Source organism: Culex quinquefasciatus, chromosome 3 (assembly GCF_015732765.1).
Source record: "Culex quinquefasciatus strain JHB chromosome 3, VPISU_Cqui_1.0_pri_paternal, whole genome shotgun sequence".
Taxonomy (NCBI): Eukaryota; Metazoa; Arthropoda; class Insecta; order Diptera; family Culicidae; genus Culex; species Culex quinquefasciatus.
In genome coordinates this window covers 7,412,020-7,425,754 of record NC_051863.1, presented here as the reverse complement: position 1 = coordinate 7,425,754, position 13,735 = coordinate 7,412,020, and the positions used below count along the sequence as shown (strand labels likewise).

At 36.1% G+C, this 13,735-nt stretch overlaps 2 protein-coding genes and 1 non-coding gene across 3 annotated transcripts; 1 reads left to right on the top strand and 2 right to left on the bottom strand.

Moving 5' to 3' along the window:
- Window positions 1-4,616: 4,616 nt before the first annotated feature.
- Window positions 4,617-5,842, top strand: LOC6032252 (60S ribosomal protein L32). The gene is made up of 3 exons (XM_001842837.2): window positions 4,617-4,747; window positions 5,129-5,229; window positions 5,384-5,842. Exons 2-3 carry the CDS (start codon window positions 5,137-5,139, stop codon window positions 5,693-5,695), a joined length of 405 nt encoding a protein of 134 aa, XP_001842889.1. The 5' UTR covers window positions 4,617-4,747; window positions 5,129-5,136; the 3' UTR covers window positions 5,696-5,842.
- A 2,194-nt stretch (window positions 5,843-8,036) lies between these two features.
- Window positions 8,037-8,118, bottom strand: Trnas-aga. The gene has a single exon. It is a non-coding gene; the product is annotated as a tRNA-Ser (tRNA).
- Window positions 8,119-8,242: 124 nt separating this feature from the next.
- Window positions 8,243-9,089, bottom strand: LOC6032250 (DNA-directed RNA polymerase II subunit RPB7). The gene is made up of 3 exons (XM_001842836.2): window positions 8,966-9,089; window positions 8,449-8,907; window positions 8,243-8,380 (listed from the first exon to the last, which is right to left on the bottom strand). Exons 1-3 carry the CDS (start codon window positions 8,975-8,977, stop codon window positions 8,330-8,332), a joined length of 522 nt encoding a protein of 173 aa, XP_001842888.1. The 5' UTR covers window positions 8,978-9,089; the 3' UTR covers window positions 8,243-8,329.
- Window positions 9,090-13,735: the final 4,646 nt, after the last annotated feature.

The following is a 13,735-nucleotide window of genomic DNA, read 5'->3' as shown; positions in this document are numbered from 1 at the left end:
GATATATGTTTAAAACTTTTTTTTAAATAGCAATAGGCAATATTCAAAAAATCTTTTATCCGATGAAATTTCAGCTATATTGTAACAATTTATATTCTAAAACTCCATTTTAAATGAACTATATTCAATGTTAAAACAAAATGTCCAAAGAAACAAATTGATTGTTTGTTTTTCATAAGTCAAGTGCGAAGATACAATGGTTCAAACACATTTGACGTAGACAATTTATTTTGCACATTTTCAATCTGAAGTTTTTAAGAATCACTGTTAGTATACAGTCCAGACTCGATTATCCGAAAGCCTCGGAAAAATTTGACATCGGATAATCGAATCACGAAAAAAAAATTTTTTTTTCGTTGTCTAACTTTTGATTGTTGAGCTTAGGTTTGACCCCTAAACTTCGCTAAAATGATTTAGAATTTTCAAATCCAAAATGGCGGTGATGCTATATTGAAGAAAAAAAAAGCATTTTATATTTTGATAGGCAATCAACAACTCAAATTTGACTAAAATGAGGTCATAAAACTCAAATTTTATATGTTAAAACAAGAAAATGAACAATTACGAAAAAAATTTTGTTCGGATAATCGAAGCTTCGGATAATCGAGTCTGGACTGGAAATTTTAAAATACTATGCCAAATAAACTTTTTGGAAAAAGCATTACTGACCAACCCAGTAGGGGAAATTCTCGTATGTTTGGCAGGTTAAGCTCTCGCTCCTAACTCCATCCAATTTGCTGATTTTCACTATTTAAACAACTAATTTTGCAAAACTTTTGATAGAAGCTTGCTCACTTCTTATTGAGCTATTTATCACTCGAGTTCAGTTGAAAACGTTTTTATTTAGCTTTAATTGAATGTCAAAGTTCTGACCTGCCAACATTTGAGGCACGCTGGAATTAGATGCTGTTCTCCTACATGTTTTTTTTTTAATATAAATGTTAAGACAAACCTAACCAGTTGAAAAATATTTATATTCGAAATCTTAACAATGCCATCGCTGTTCAGTGGTATTAACTTATTTAAGTCTGGCATTTTTTTTATTTCCGTTAGGTTCTGATTTTTAAGCTTTTACCTGATTTGCTTTCATTTGCGCAAAAAAAATATATAAGCTAATTTATAAAAAAAGAATATAAAATATATCAAAAACACGTTTCGCATTTTGCTGCAAAAATAACCTTCAGAATTAATCATTTCTGGCAACCTACCAAATTAAATGAAACATGGAATATAAATTGAAAATATTTGGAAAATATAAAACACTAGAATAACAAAAATTATTGTTTTACCCAAATAGGGGAGTGTGGGGTAATTTGGACACCCTAAGGAAATTGCTCTGTCACGGGCTGTATGGATATTTTAAAGGAATGTGGATGACACCAGAGGATAATAGAGACCATATTTGATGGAAAAATGTCATTTATTCCGATAAATTTTGATGAAAAACCCATTTTTATCGCAAAAATTAAAAGGTGTCCAAATTACCCCCACATTTTTGTGTGGGGGTAATATGAACACCCCTATGGGGTAATTTGGACATGCCTTGTGGGGTAATTTGGACATGCCTTGTGGGGTAATATGAACACCTTTTGAGGGGTAATTTGGACACATGTTGAAGAATAAGTTTAACATTTGATTTTTTGAGCATGTTTTTTATCCTTCAACCTGGTTTCGTAATTGCTTTATATTTTGAAGTGTTGTTTTGCTCACAATATTTCATCAAAGGTTTAAATAATGATTTTGTGATAGAACTATAATTCTTTAGGAAGATAACAAATAGTTCAGTGTAGTATACATAATTTAATCATTAATACTGAAATGATTTAAACATTGATTCTGGATCAGGCACACTATACTTGTTTTTAGTGATTAAGGTATTTATCGTTTATGTTTATATAAATCAATCTTTATATAGAATTTATTAGCCAGAAAATATCGCAACGGAGAAGGACAACCATGGGTGGTCTCTCATGCTCATGCTAAATTTATTAGCCAGAAAATATCATTTTTTTTAAATTTTACATTCTGTAGCCCTTCAAATTTAAATATTACTGTAAACCAGCATAGAAATTAGAAATGTCAAAGAAATTAATTAAAAGCAATCAACATTAGAGTCTTGTTGAACGCCAAATGTGCAGTAATCAGATTTTCATCAATTCGAATATTGGAATAAATTTATCTAAATTAAAAAATAGGGGTTTTGTGAAAGTTCTCATTGCTCACATTCATTTTTGATGGTTTTGACATATTAAATCCCTCTAAATTTATCTAAATCCCTTTAAAAACTCATCCAACCATGAAAGTTACTTTTTTGTTGCCTGACAGGTAGACTTTCAGGTATGTCCAAATTACCCCACAAGCCATGTCCAAATTACCCCCATGGCATATTCTATCATAAACTGCGATTTTTGATGATAAAAATGGATAAAATGCACAATTTTTATACGTACATATCTCAGGCATCGTCCAAGCATCCCTCTTAAACAAAAAATGTCCACTTTTTTGCCATATAACTCCTGCAAAACCCTTATTTCCTAACCTTCAAATATTAGAATTTAAGGCAGTGCCAACCGGCCTTTGGAAACTTTTACATATTATACCAAAACTACTTAACCTATTCCAACTTTTTTGGTTTGTCCTTACTCCTAGGCCATTACTAGTACTAGCATTATCACTTAAATTGCCGTTTTCACTTTATATCCGAAGAAAACGTGATTTTTAAAGGTGTGTCCAAATTACCCCCACTGTCCATATTACCCCAAACTCCCCTATTTATTTTATATATCGAATGCTTATTTCTTGATATTTGATATGTTAACCCCAAATCTATTTCACAAATTTCTCTTAGTAAAACATAATTTATATTTTTTTAAATAATTCTTACAAAATGAACAATAAAAAAATGCGTTTGCTAATTTCTTTGATAAATGTGATTTCGAATCTTATACTTAATTAGTATTTAAAAACACTGAATTGATTTGAAATTGTATGGCACGGATTTCGCGGATTTGAAAAAGCTCGGCGCGGTTTTCGCGGATTTTATTTTGGGAAAGTTGAAACGACCCTGTATCTGGAGCAACATTTGAAAAGGGGACATAAAAATTTTGACAGCTGAACTGTTTTGCAATTTCCTAGGCAACAGGCAACCATTTTACAAAACAAAATGCATTTCTCTAAATATCATCACCGCCATTATGGTCGCTATCATGGATTTAACTATTGAAATCACTTCAGAGTAGTTTAATGGTCATACTTAAGCTAGACAATCAAATATAGAACAACGAAAAAAATACATTTTTTGATTTTATTGTTTTTTGTGAAAAACATAAACGAATCTGAAAATAAAATTACAAAACAATAAAATTATGTATTTTCAAAGTTTCAAAAATAAGTATATTTATCACACTAAAAATAAAAATCTTTGCAAATATTCTTCAAAATATAAATAAATGTCTTAAGGTGAAGCCGTTGATAATTTTCGAAGAAATTTGATCATCACTATAAAATATTCTGTATTAAATTCAATTTAACGAATTTCAGCACCAAAAAGAATCAGCATGTGCCGGGTGTTCTTCAAGCCACTGAAAGATATTTCGATGTAAATAAAAAGCGTTTAAAAATTTATGTAATTTTGTGGTACAATCATTGACGTCCTAGTTTAATGACGATTTCCATAACTTCGCAAAGAATGGGACTTCTTGTAGAAGGATTTTTTTTCTTGTAGAAGGAATTTTATCTATTTCTATTTCTATTAGTACATTAATATTTTTCATTAATTTCAACTTTTTCTTCAAGCTTATCAAGAACATTGGAACAATCCAGAGCAAAATAATTTTAATATCAAAACAAATAGTTTTCAAATGTATTTTTTTGCAATTCCGTCGTGAAACTACTCATTTTTCCTGTCATTCTTGAACGACGAAATAGCCTACTTTTCTGTACAAAAAATAATAGAATCGAATAGCAATACTTTTCAAAATAAATGCTGAAAAGTTCTACTTTTCAGCACTCAAATGGGTGCTGAAAAGTTGAACTTTTCGGCACTTGTTTCGAAAAGTTACACTTTTCAACATTTTTTTGATTTAAACGATTTATTGGCAAAGTACATGAAAATTTTACATAAAATTTCACTCAGTGTGTGTTTTTTGGAATTGCAAAAAATGTTGTATGGAACTCGTTGCAAAACTTGATTTTTTCAGCACTCTTCGTATTTATCCAACTCGGTGAACCTCGTTGGATAAATGTACGACTCGAGCTGAAAAAATCCTCTTTTTGCAACTTGTTGCATAAACTACTATTTTACATGTTTTAAAAGTGCAGAAATAGAGAGAAGCGAAGGCTGGTTTACGCATACAAACAAAAATTAATTTCGCCATAAAAGGGATCAGAAATCCAACTTGTAATAACTTTACGCTCTCTATTTTTCCTTTGCGGTGTCAGTTGACGTCTAAGACCGTTTATGATCCATCTCGACTAACTTTACGCACTTTAAGAAGACGTACGTAATAAATAAATAATTTAGGAGAAAAAAACAACAAAACACCATGCAGCTCCACCACTCTCAAACGCCGGCATAAAAAGACAACCAACGAAAGCCCCCCGCCGCATTGCTGCCAACCACGCCGTGTTGAAAAGCTCAGCTGTCAAACTGCCAGCTGTCACCCGCGTGTCAACCTTTCGGGAAGCCTTCCTTTTGGTTGCTCCTTCCATTTTGAGCGATCAGCCGCGTGTTGTTCTCCGAATAAAAGTAAGTGAAATTCTGGTGATAAATTTGATTTTAAAGTAAAACTATAGTGTTGAATTGTGCAAAACCATGTTACTTTTGATGTGCGTGAAAGTTTTGGTGGAAAACGTTTTTTTGCGGCGTGAAAAATTGCGTTTATTCAATGTTGTTTACGGTGGTCTTACAAGAGTCTGGAAGACCTACGTCCGACACGTTTCCCACAGAAGAATCACTCATATTAGCTTAATTCGACTAGTTTTCGACAGGCATGTTCATGCGGTAGCTTCCGGCAAATCTGCACCACTCAAATTCCACCTTTACATTCGATTCTGACTTCCGTACCTGTTCCGTAAAGATACAGAACTGAAACCTAACCTCAATCTATCTTGTTGTTTCCTTTTCCAGCAGCAAAAATGGCTTTGCGTCCAGCCTACAAACCGAAGATCGTCAAGAAGCGGACGAAGAAGTTCATCCGCCACCAGTCGGACCGATATGACAAACTTGCAGTAAGTATTTTAATTGGTTTTTTTTGAGAAACTTGTAAAAACAAGCTTTTATTCTTTAGTGACATCCTAGACTAAAATTTTGTTTATGTTTATTGATTTCTAAATTGAATCTCTGGAATGCTAACTAATAATACCTTTTCTCCCTCTCTTCCAGCCAAACTGGCGCAAGCCGAAAGGTATCGACAACCGAGTGCGCCGCCGCTTCAAGGGCCAGTACCTGATGCCGAACATCGGTTACGGCTCGAACAAGCGCACCCGCCACATGCTCCCGAACGGCTTCAAGAAGTTCCTGGTGCACAACGTGCGCGAGCTGGAGGTGCTGCTGATGCAGAACCGCGTCTACTGTGCCGAGATCGCCCACGGAGTGGCCTCCAAGAAGCGCAAGCTGATTGTCGAGCGCGCGAAGCAGCTGGCCATCGCCGTCACGAACCCGCACGGCCGTCTGCGCTCGCAGGAGAACGAGTAAACTGCTGCCTGTGTTCTGGAAAGCGGTGCGGTTGGCTACAAATTCGATTACCCGTCGGCTCGGTTTCCCGTACACTGCTGGGTCTGGGGGTATGCGCTGGGCGACGTCTTCTTTATTAAGTGAAATATAAAAAACAAGGAAAATCTACACAAGTTTAATTTTTTCTTGAAGGAGAGAAAGTCCCGATCGACTTTAAAGCTCCGGCGTCCTAATTTGTAAAAGTCAAACAGAGTTCTTGCGCCAAAATTAGCAGTGTTTTGAATAATTCAATTTCAAAATAAATTGAATTCAACCCTGATTATTGCAAGCGAACGATAGATAAGGATCGATTTCAAACGAGGCGAAATTTGGTATGCATTTTCACTTTATTACAGTTTTCTATTCCCAAATTGGTTATCAAACGAAGTTAAATTGTGTATGATTTTTTAACATTATTAGAGTTTTGTTTGTTTATTAATAAAATTTCACAAAATTCCGCATTTTTTAAATACTCAAATTGTAAATATAATAATTATTTTCTGAAAGTTTTAGTTTTAATTAAAGTGAAAATACATGCAAAATTTCGCGTCGTTTCGTTTATAAAAAATGTATTATAAAAATTGATAAACTGAAAATGCATACCAAATTCCGATTCGTCTGATACACAAACACTCAAACCCCGATGGTTTGACACTAACTGTTGTCAAACGAACGGGATTACTTTTTAGTTTGACACCCCTTTTACACGGAGTTCACACACACTACCAAACGTTTGTTTTGATAGTGTGCGTGAGCGCCGTGTAAAAAGTGACAGATCGTCACTTTTTAGTTTGACTTTGACCAACCAACGGGGTTCAAAAAAAACTCTAATAAGTGAAACTGCATACGAATTTTTGCCTCGCTTGATAACCATGCGTCTTTCAATTATGAAAATTTTGGTACCCAGACATGTATAGGTCATCGCTGAAATTTTCAAGTTATCGCAGTTTTAGTGAAAAAAGTTTATTTTTACCCGTTTTCGTCATTTTCCCATTTTTGCGCGCGGCGCTTCGAGAAACCCAGTCTTTATGTTTAAAAAAACATATCTCCGAAACGTGTTAATGGATATCCGCAATTTTTTGATATGTTATGTAAAATATTACAAGGAATCAGGGAAAAATATTTTCAGACATGGGCTCTTTGGTCCCGAGACCTTGAAAACGGCAAATGAAATTTTCATAGGATCTTTTCAAATATTCATCTAGTTTTTTTGAACCTCAACATATTTTTCTTTAAAAGTCGAACTAATAACCTTTCTTTTGAATTGTGGCGCTCTAAAATTGGTTCAGCCGTTCCGGAGATGAATTTTTGAAAAAATTGGTTTTTGCGAAAATCGACGAAAAATGTCATTTTTTGGACCACCCTATTTCGGATAGGACCACCCTAATCGCCAAACAAAAAAATACGGGTCTAATTATTTGGGCCAAGGAACCCCCACTCCAAATTTGAGCCAAATTGGAGCACTTTTGATTTGGAGACTTCCTGTTTGACGTGGAATGGCTGAATAAACAGTAGTATTTTTGAAAAATACAATTTTTTATGTATTTTACAAAAAAAAAAAAACACCTTGAAAAGTTTCCCCAAGTTGCGAATTATAAAAAATTTACTTCCGAGCCACGGACCAATTTTTATTGATTGAAAATTAATGTGAAAATCCATTATTTTTCTTTTCATCGAAAGAATTTGCTACATTTTTAAAATAAGGTCCATATTTTATAAAATTTTCAGTAAATCTTACAAGTAATATTCCATTTTACTTCGTTATCTGCCATTATTATATTGCAAAATGATAGAATTTAGGTTTTTTCCCCTTTAACAGCGATGGAATAATCATCATTAAAAGAAAATCATTGGATGTTCATCAAGAGAAAAAATCCGAAGGGAGCATGCTCTCCTCTCTCGCGCACGAAAGATCGGTAAAAAGAATCTTAAAAAATCATCATCTTGATTATTCGGCGGATCATCTCTTTCACTACTACACTTGCAAGTGTAACATTACACGTCGGAAATTGGCCTGTAACATTTTGTAGATGGGCAATGTGCGTAAACAAAAAGAAAAAAAATAATTTTGAGTGGTGCTGACAAGGAAATTCACAAAAAATCATCAGCAGATTGATTTTCTGGGAAAATTTCGGGAGCGATTTTCTTTTGCGCGGGTGAAAAAAGTTCGCAAGCGAAATTGATTTTTTCGCGATTATTCCATCCCTGCCCTTTAAACATCAATTAATTACAAAAACTTCAAAAATCTCGAAAGAATCAAACAAGGCATTTATTGTTGTTATCTTAAATAAATTAAACGCCATGTCAAAAATATACTTTTGATCGCAGTCGGTAGGATTCGAACCTACGCTCCCAGAGGGAATCTGATTTCTAGTCAGACGCCTTAACCGCTCGGCCACGACTGCTTGCTGCTTGATTGTAATTTTAACTAGCATACTAAGACGTTGCTATACAATTCTGTTGAACCTTTGTGAAAAAGTTGTTGAATTTTCAGGGAAGGATTTCTCTAAAGTCTACCGGAGTAAGCAATTTTGTATACCTTAAAAGTTAGATTTCATTATTAGACAAACGTGGAAATATCGTTCTTTGTTACAATTAAAAGTGCCTAATCATAATTTAACTACAAGCCAGTCCGAGATAATCGTCCATAAGTGTTCCGATCGCAAACTGAAATCAAACAAAAAAAAAAAACAATCAACACCCAAAGTCCAACAACTCTACCCCATCAAACTTACAATTCCCGTGGCGTCCACCCTGGTACCGACGATCTTCAGCCGGATCTTGTCCTCGAGCGCAATCACCACGTCCTCGTCCTTGGACTTGTAGCACGGCGGGTTTCCGTTCGGGCAGAACTGCATGTCCGCCGGAATCGAGTGGTGCGAAATGAAGCACGACAGCGGGCCAATCTCCGCAAACATGCCCACCTTGTTGACCTGGGTCACGACCGCGTCCAGCACCTCGCCCTTGAACGGCCGGAACACGATGGCCTTGTACTTGACCGGGTACACCACGAAGCCCTGGCCCGGCTGAATCACACCGGAACCGATGTCGTCGATCGTGGTGACCGCTATCACGAACCCGTACTTGCCCGTGCAGGTGCCCTCGACCTCGGTGTACAGCTTCTGCTTGACGGTTTCGATCAACTGCGGACCGAAGTAGCGCGGGTGAAGCAGGATTTCGTGTTCCAAAGATATCTATGCAAATGTGTTCAATTTAGCAACTGGAAATTATTGAATTTAACGCAACACTTACGTGGTAGAACATGATGTTATTTTCATAAAATTCTTTTCAAATCCTGGAAAATCTGCTGGGCTTGTAAAATGCCGCTTCGGCGTTTGTTTTGAGATGTTTGACACTTGTCATTTCAACGTGCAAGTGTTGCCATCAAATGAAGTAAACGAAATGAGTGCGTTCAATGAAGTTTTTCATCGATATTTTATTGACAGCTAGGGAAGCGTTCTTTTATTACGTAACGCAAAATTTGGGATTTTTGACCCCGGTCCCCCGCCCCCTTCGTAACAATTCAAGCAAAACATTGTAAAAGGTCCTAAGTCAAAAATGTACACAAACGGGATTTTCACTGCAAACGATGCATTTAGCCGAAAACTATTATTACATTTCGAGAAAAGTATAAAAAGTTGATTTTTATGTGAAAAAATCCAGTTTTGCAAAAAGCCAAAGTTTATCACATTTTGTTTGTTTTCAATTTCCTCATAGACCCTTGGCATCAAATGGCCAATATGGAAACTGATTTGTTTTGTTTTGAAATCGTGTTAGGTCCAGGGACCAACACAGTGTCATTTCAAAACAAAAATAGAAACAAAATATGGCCCTTTGTTTCAAATTAGTGGAATAGAACGACGAACGGTCCGAGCAGCCCGCTTGAAAGTCCAGCCGGTCCTGCGGGACTGGCAGAGCGTGTCTCGGCTTTGTCCACCGGCGGAAGTAGCAGGGGATGTTAAAAATGTTGGCGGTAGAAGTAGGCGTCCGGGTGGTGATCACAGCATCAATTCTCGGTACGGACAGTGCCGAAAATTACACCCCAATAAATCTCGGATCTAAAAACCCAGCAGAACCACAATTCAGACGGTCTCTGCTTCATCAACTACTTCATGGAAAAAACCGGCAACCGCAATTCGGCAACAACGACGTGTAACAAGTTAACCTATACCCAGCCAACAAATAAATACGCCGGGGATCAGCCCAGCCGACGACTTCCGGAACAACCCGGCAATTGTGTAAACCACCGATGACCGCCACGACGGTAAATACATCACGAGCAGATCCGACGACACGAACGCCAACACTTCGTTCATTTCGTCGCTGGCGCATCGATCCGGAGTACAGATTGTCGAGGGAGACAGATTGGCCGATGCAAAATAAATCGGCACTGGCAACGTATGTTTTGCGCTTGCAACACTGCCAGTTTTGCTGGGCGTAAAGGGCGGTTGGTGTCCAGCACGTTTGGTGTCCAGAAACATTGGCCAATCTGTTTGCCTTGACAATCTGTAATCCGGAGCGGCTGATAAGTCAGTGTTTGAATGGAGAATATGCTGGCCTCGGACGCGATCCAAAACATAATGCGTGGAGACCGCCAACCGGTGCCAAGACTTACCCCGACAACCCATGTTCCGTCGCCGTCCGCGACGTCACCAATCAACAAATCAACAGTTGAGTTACTCTTCCTCAAACATCAATTCGCTCAAAAAAATATTCTCTAGTATTTCAATGTCAACATCCAAAGTTAATCCTAAGGCTTTAGACGATCTTTCATACCTAAAATAACACAAAAACCACATATAAAAACTTCAAAAAACAATTTAAAACACCGAAAAAATGTATTCGATGCAAAAGGCCAAACAGAATAAAGAAATTTGTTTTGGTTAGGGCTGTTTTGGCCACGGTACAAACAAACAAAGCATCAACATAAACAAGCTGTCATCGTGTTAGGCCAGGGGCCAAAATGGAAAGTGAAACTTTCCCAGTTTACAAAGGAACTAAAGTGCAAAGGGCCAAAGCATATCTCGTGGAATCAAAACTTTCTGACGGGGCCTATGAAACTTTTTCATCAATATTCTCGATTATAATATATTTATTGGAAATTTTGACCACAAGGCAATACAATAGCAACAGTTTTCCATCCTTTAAGGGAATAAACTTTGAAATTACCCTAGTTTTATTGAATTGGGATTTAAAAAACTTTTCGCAAATTTCAACTTGATTTTTCTCAATGTTTTGAAAATGGACTTGGAACCTTTTACAATGTTTTGCTTGAATTGATTCAAATCGTAAATAACAGATGAGCGATCAGGGGGGACCCCCCCCCAGTAACGCGTAACGCAAGGTCTTTTAGCAAAATTTTATGAATTCTTGTATGAAAATTTTGCGTTACGTAACACAATTTTCCAGCACACCCCCCTCCCTCCCCCAATTTTCGTAACATTTCGTAACAGACACCGACATCCCCTCCCCCCTAACTGCGTTACGTAATAAAAGAATGTTCCCTAGTTCGGTTCACGCAGAAAAAAGTTTTGTAGAATCAGCCTGTATGAGGTTTGTTTCAACAAAATTTTTGTTGAATATAATCAACGCCGATTTTGCGTTGAAACAAACTTTGATTTTCTCGATTTCACAAAAGTCTTTTGTTGTTTTGAAAAAGCTGCTTTGACGTTTAGCGTTGATTCAACAAAAATTATGATTTTTAAATCAACAAAACGTTTTGTTGATTCAAATATGTCTTATTTTTCTGCGTGTTCGAGTGCGTGTGACGGTGCATGCGCTTGAGATTATTCAGGGGGAAATTGGGTCCTAAAATTTAGCTTAAATTTGTGATATTATTGTTCACAACGAAAAAGCTTATTGTTCTGAGTAAAATGACCCTTTGTACGACCACAAAAGTTTAAAATAGATTTTTAAATCAATTTAAAAAAATAATTCGCGTCCCTTCTTGACAGAAAAGCAGGGCTGCTTGACAGCTCGTTCCAAGGGGACAATAGTTAATCCATAGAAAAAATGTTGTCTAGTCAATTTATTTATTTACATAAAAAATACATAGGGCTTTAGGATCTTATTCTTATCTGTAGATGTCGCTATCCAAACCAATCAGGTAATGTTTAAATTTTCCCAACCAATCAAGGATCAGGATTTTTACGACATAGATGTCTCTGCAATCGGGACTCAATGTTGACAAGTATTTCGAGGCACTCACCAATCGTCGACGCATCTTTTGAAGGATCTTTAGGGGAAATATGAGAAGATTAAATTATTAAAAAAAAACAAAATTAAGTAAATTTAACATTCAAATTCGAAAATTCTTTTTTCTCCAAAATAAAAAAGTAAGAAATTCAATAAAAAAAATACATATTAAAATTCTTAAATAAAAAAAAATCCATATGTTTCTGAATTCTTAAATTCATAAATTCTTGATTCCTTAAAATGCCAAAATTTTAAAAAAATATATTTTTTTTATAAAAATATCTAAAAAAAAATCTAAATTATTCACTCTACAGCATTGCCTTGGCTTGATTGTTGAGGCAATTGCAAACCTCTTTTTACACCTAAGCTTCCATCCACCTCGGGATTCGAACTGGCGACCTGGCGACAGGACCCAGGGAGACAACATTTACTTTCCCGTCCGACGGAAGGCGTGATCAGACAAATCTCGTCTCAAAATTTTCCACCGGCACCATCTGGGTTCGAACCTAGGCCGACTGGGTGAGAGGCAACCACGCTTACCACGCTATACCCCAGTTCCCGACGGTTTATAAATTTAAAATTTACAAATCTCAAATCTAGTCTTAAATACACTCCAGACTTAAATATCCGAAAACTCGATTATCCGAAGTTTCTAAAATTTCGTGATTCGATTATCTGAAGTGAAATTTTACTGAGGCCTTCGGATAATTGAGTCTGGACTGTACTAAAAAGCCGGTATTTTTGCCGATATCAAATTACAGAAGTCATATTTTAGGTTTGTAACTAAATTTTTTGAGAAAAATAAAATTTCGTGATTGGATAATCGAGTACGAAATGTATTTAAAAATTTTGAGACACTAGATTTGTCTGTGACCAGATCTCGCACTAGATCGTACAATTTCTATTTTTATTTTATTATTAAAAAATTTAAATTCTGGTTTAAACTTTTGAACTTTTTGCCTTCCTCACCTTACTGAAGATAGGCTATAAAATCACTCGAAAAATTAACTTCTCAATTAGACCTCCTAGACCCACCTTCATGTATACCTATTGACTCAGAATTAAATTCTGAGCTAGATTCTGAGCAAATGTCTGTGTGTGTGGTGGGATGTTGATCAAAAAATTGTCCGTCTTGGGGTCCCATAAGTTGCTATTAAAAATTATGCAGTTTAGTTGAGTACTTCAAAAGTTATGATAAAAAAACGATTTTGACTAAACTACAGAAGATTGTAAAAAGGGTGGTTTTTGTAAGAAACCCCGTCATGCTATACATTTTCAGAAAGGTATTTGAAAGACCTTTCCAACGCGTCCAAGACATTGAAGATCTGACAACCCTATCAAAAGTTATAATCACTTAAGTGTTATTAATGCACTTTTTGGAGGCTGGATCTCAGATATTTTGATGAAAACGTTGTCCGGATCTCTCATGCGAACTAACATTGGATAGGTAATCAAAAGACCTTTTCAACGAGCACGAATTCGATTGGAGATCTGACTACCCTATCATAAGTTGTAAGCACATAAGTGCCCTGCAATATGAAGTTCTGACTACCCAATCTAGTGGTATGAGTAATGAGTCAAATTGATAAAACACTGAAAAACACCGCCCTTAAGTGTCTACATTAGTTGTTTGGTAACTGGGCTGAGAACGTAGCCCAGTCACCGAATGCTGCTCGCTAACTGGGCCGTACGAAAAATAACGAGGGGACCACCGATGCATAATATTTCCTGATGAAATGTAAAAAATTAAGTTACTCAATTTTATTTATAATGCTTACTTTTCATATTTCGTTAATTGTGACATAACATTAAATAAAAGTTTGAAAA

Bases quoted from the DNA above. Each gene is read 5' to 3' on its own strand.
- LOC6032252 (XM_001842837.2), top strand. From the start codon at position 5,137: ATGGCTTTGCGTCCAGCCTACAAACCGAAGATCGTCAAGAAGCGGACG. The intron at 5,230-5,383 runs GTAAGTATTTTA...CCTCTCTTCCAG, and splicing joins ACCGATATGACAAACTTGCA to CCAAACTGGCGCAAGCCGAA.
- LOC6032250 (XM_001842836.2), bottom strand. The intron at 8,381-8,448 runs GTAAGTTTGATG...GTTTGATTTCAG, and splicing joins GGGTGGACGCCACGGGAATT to TTTGCGATCGGAACACTTAT.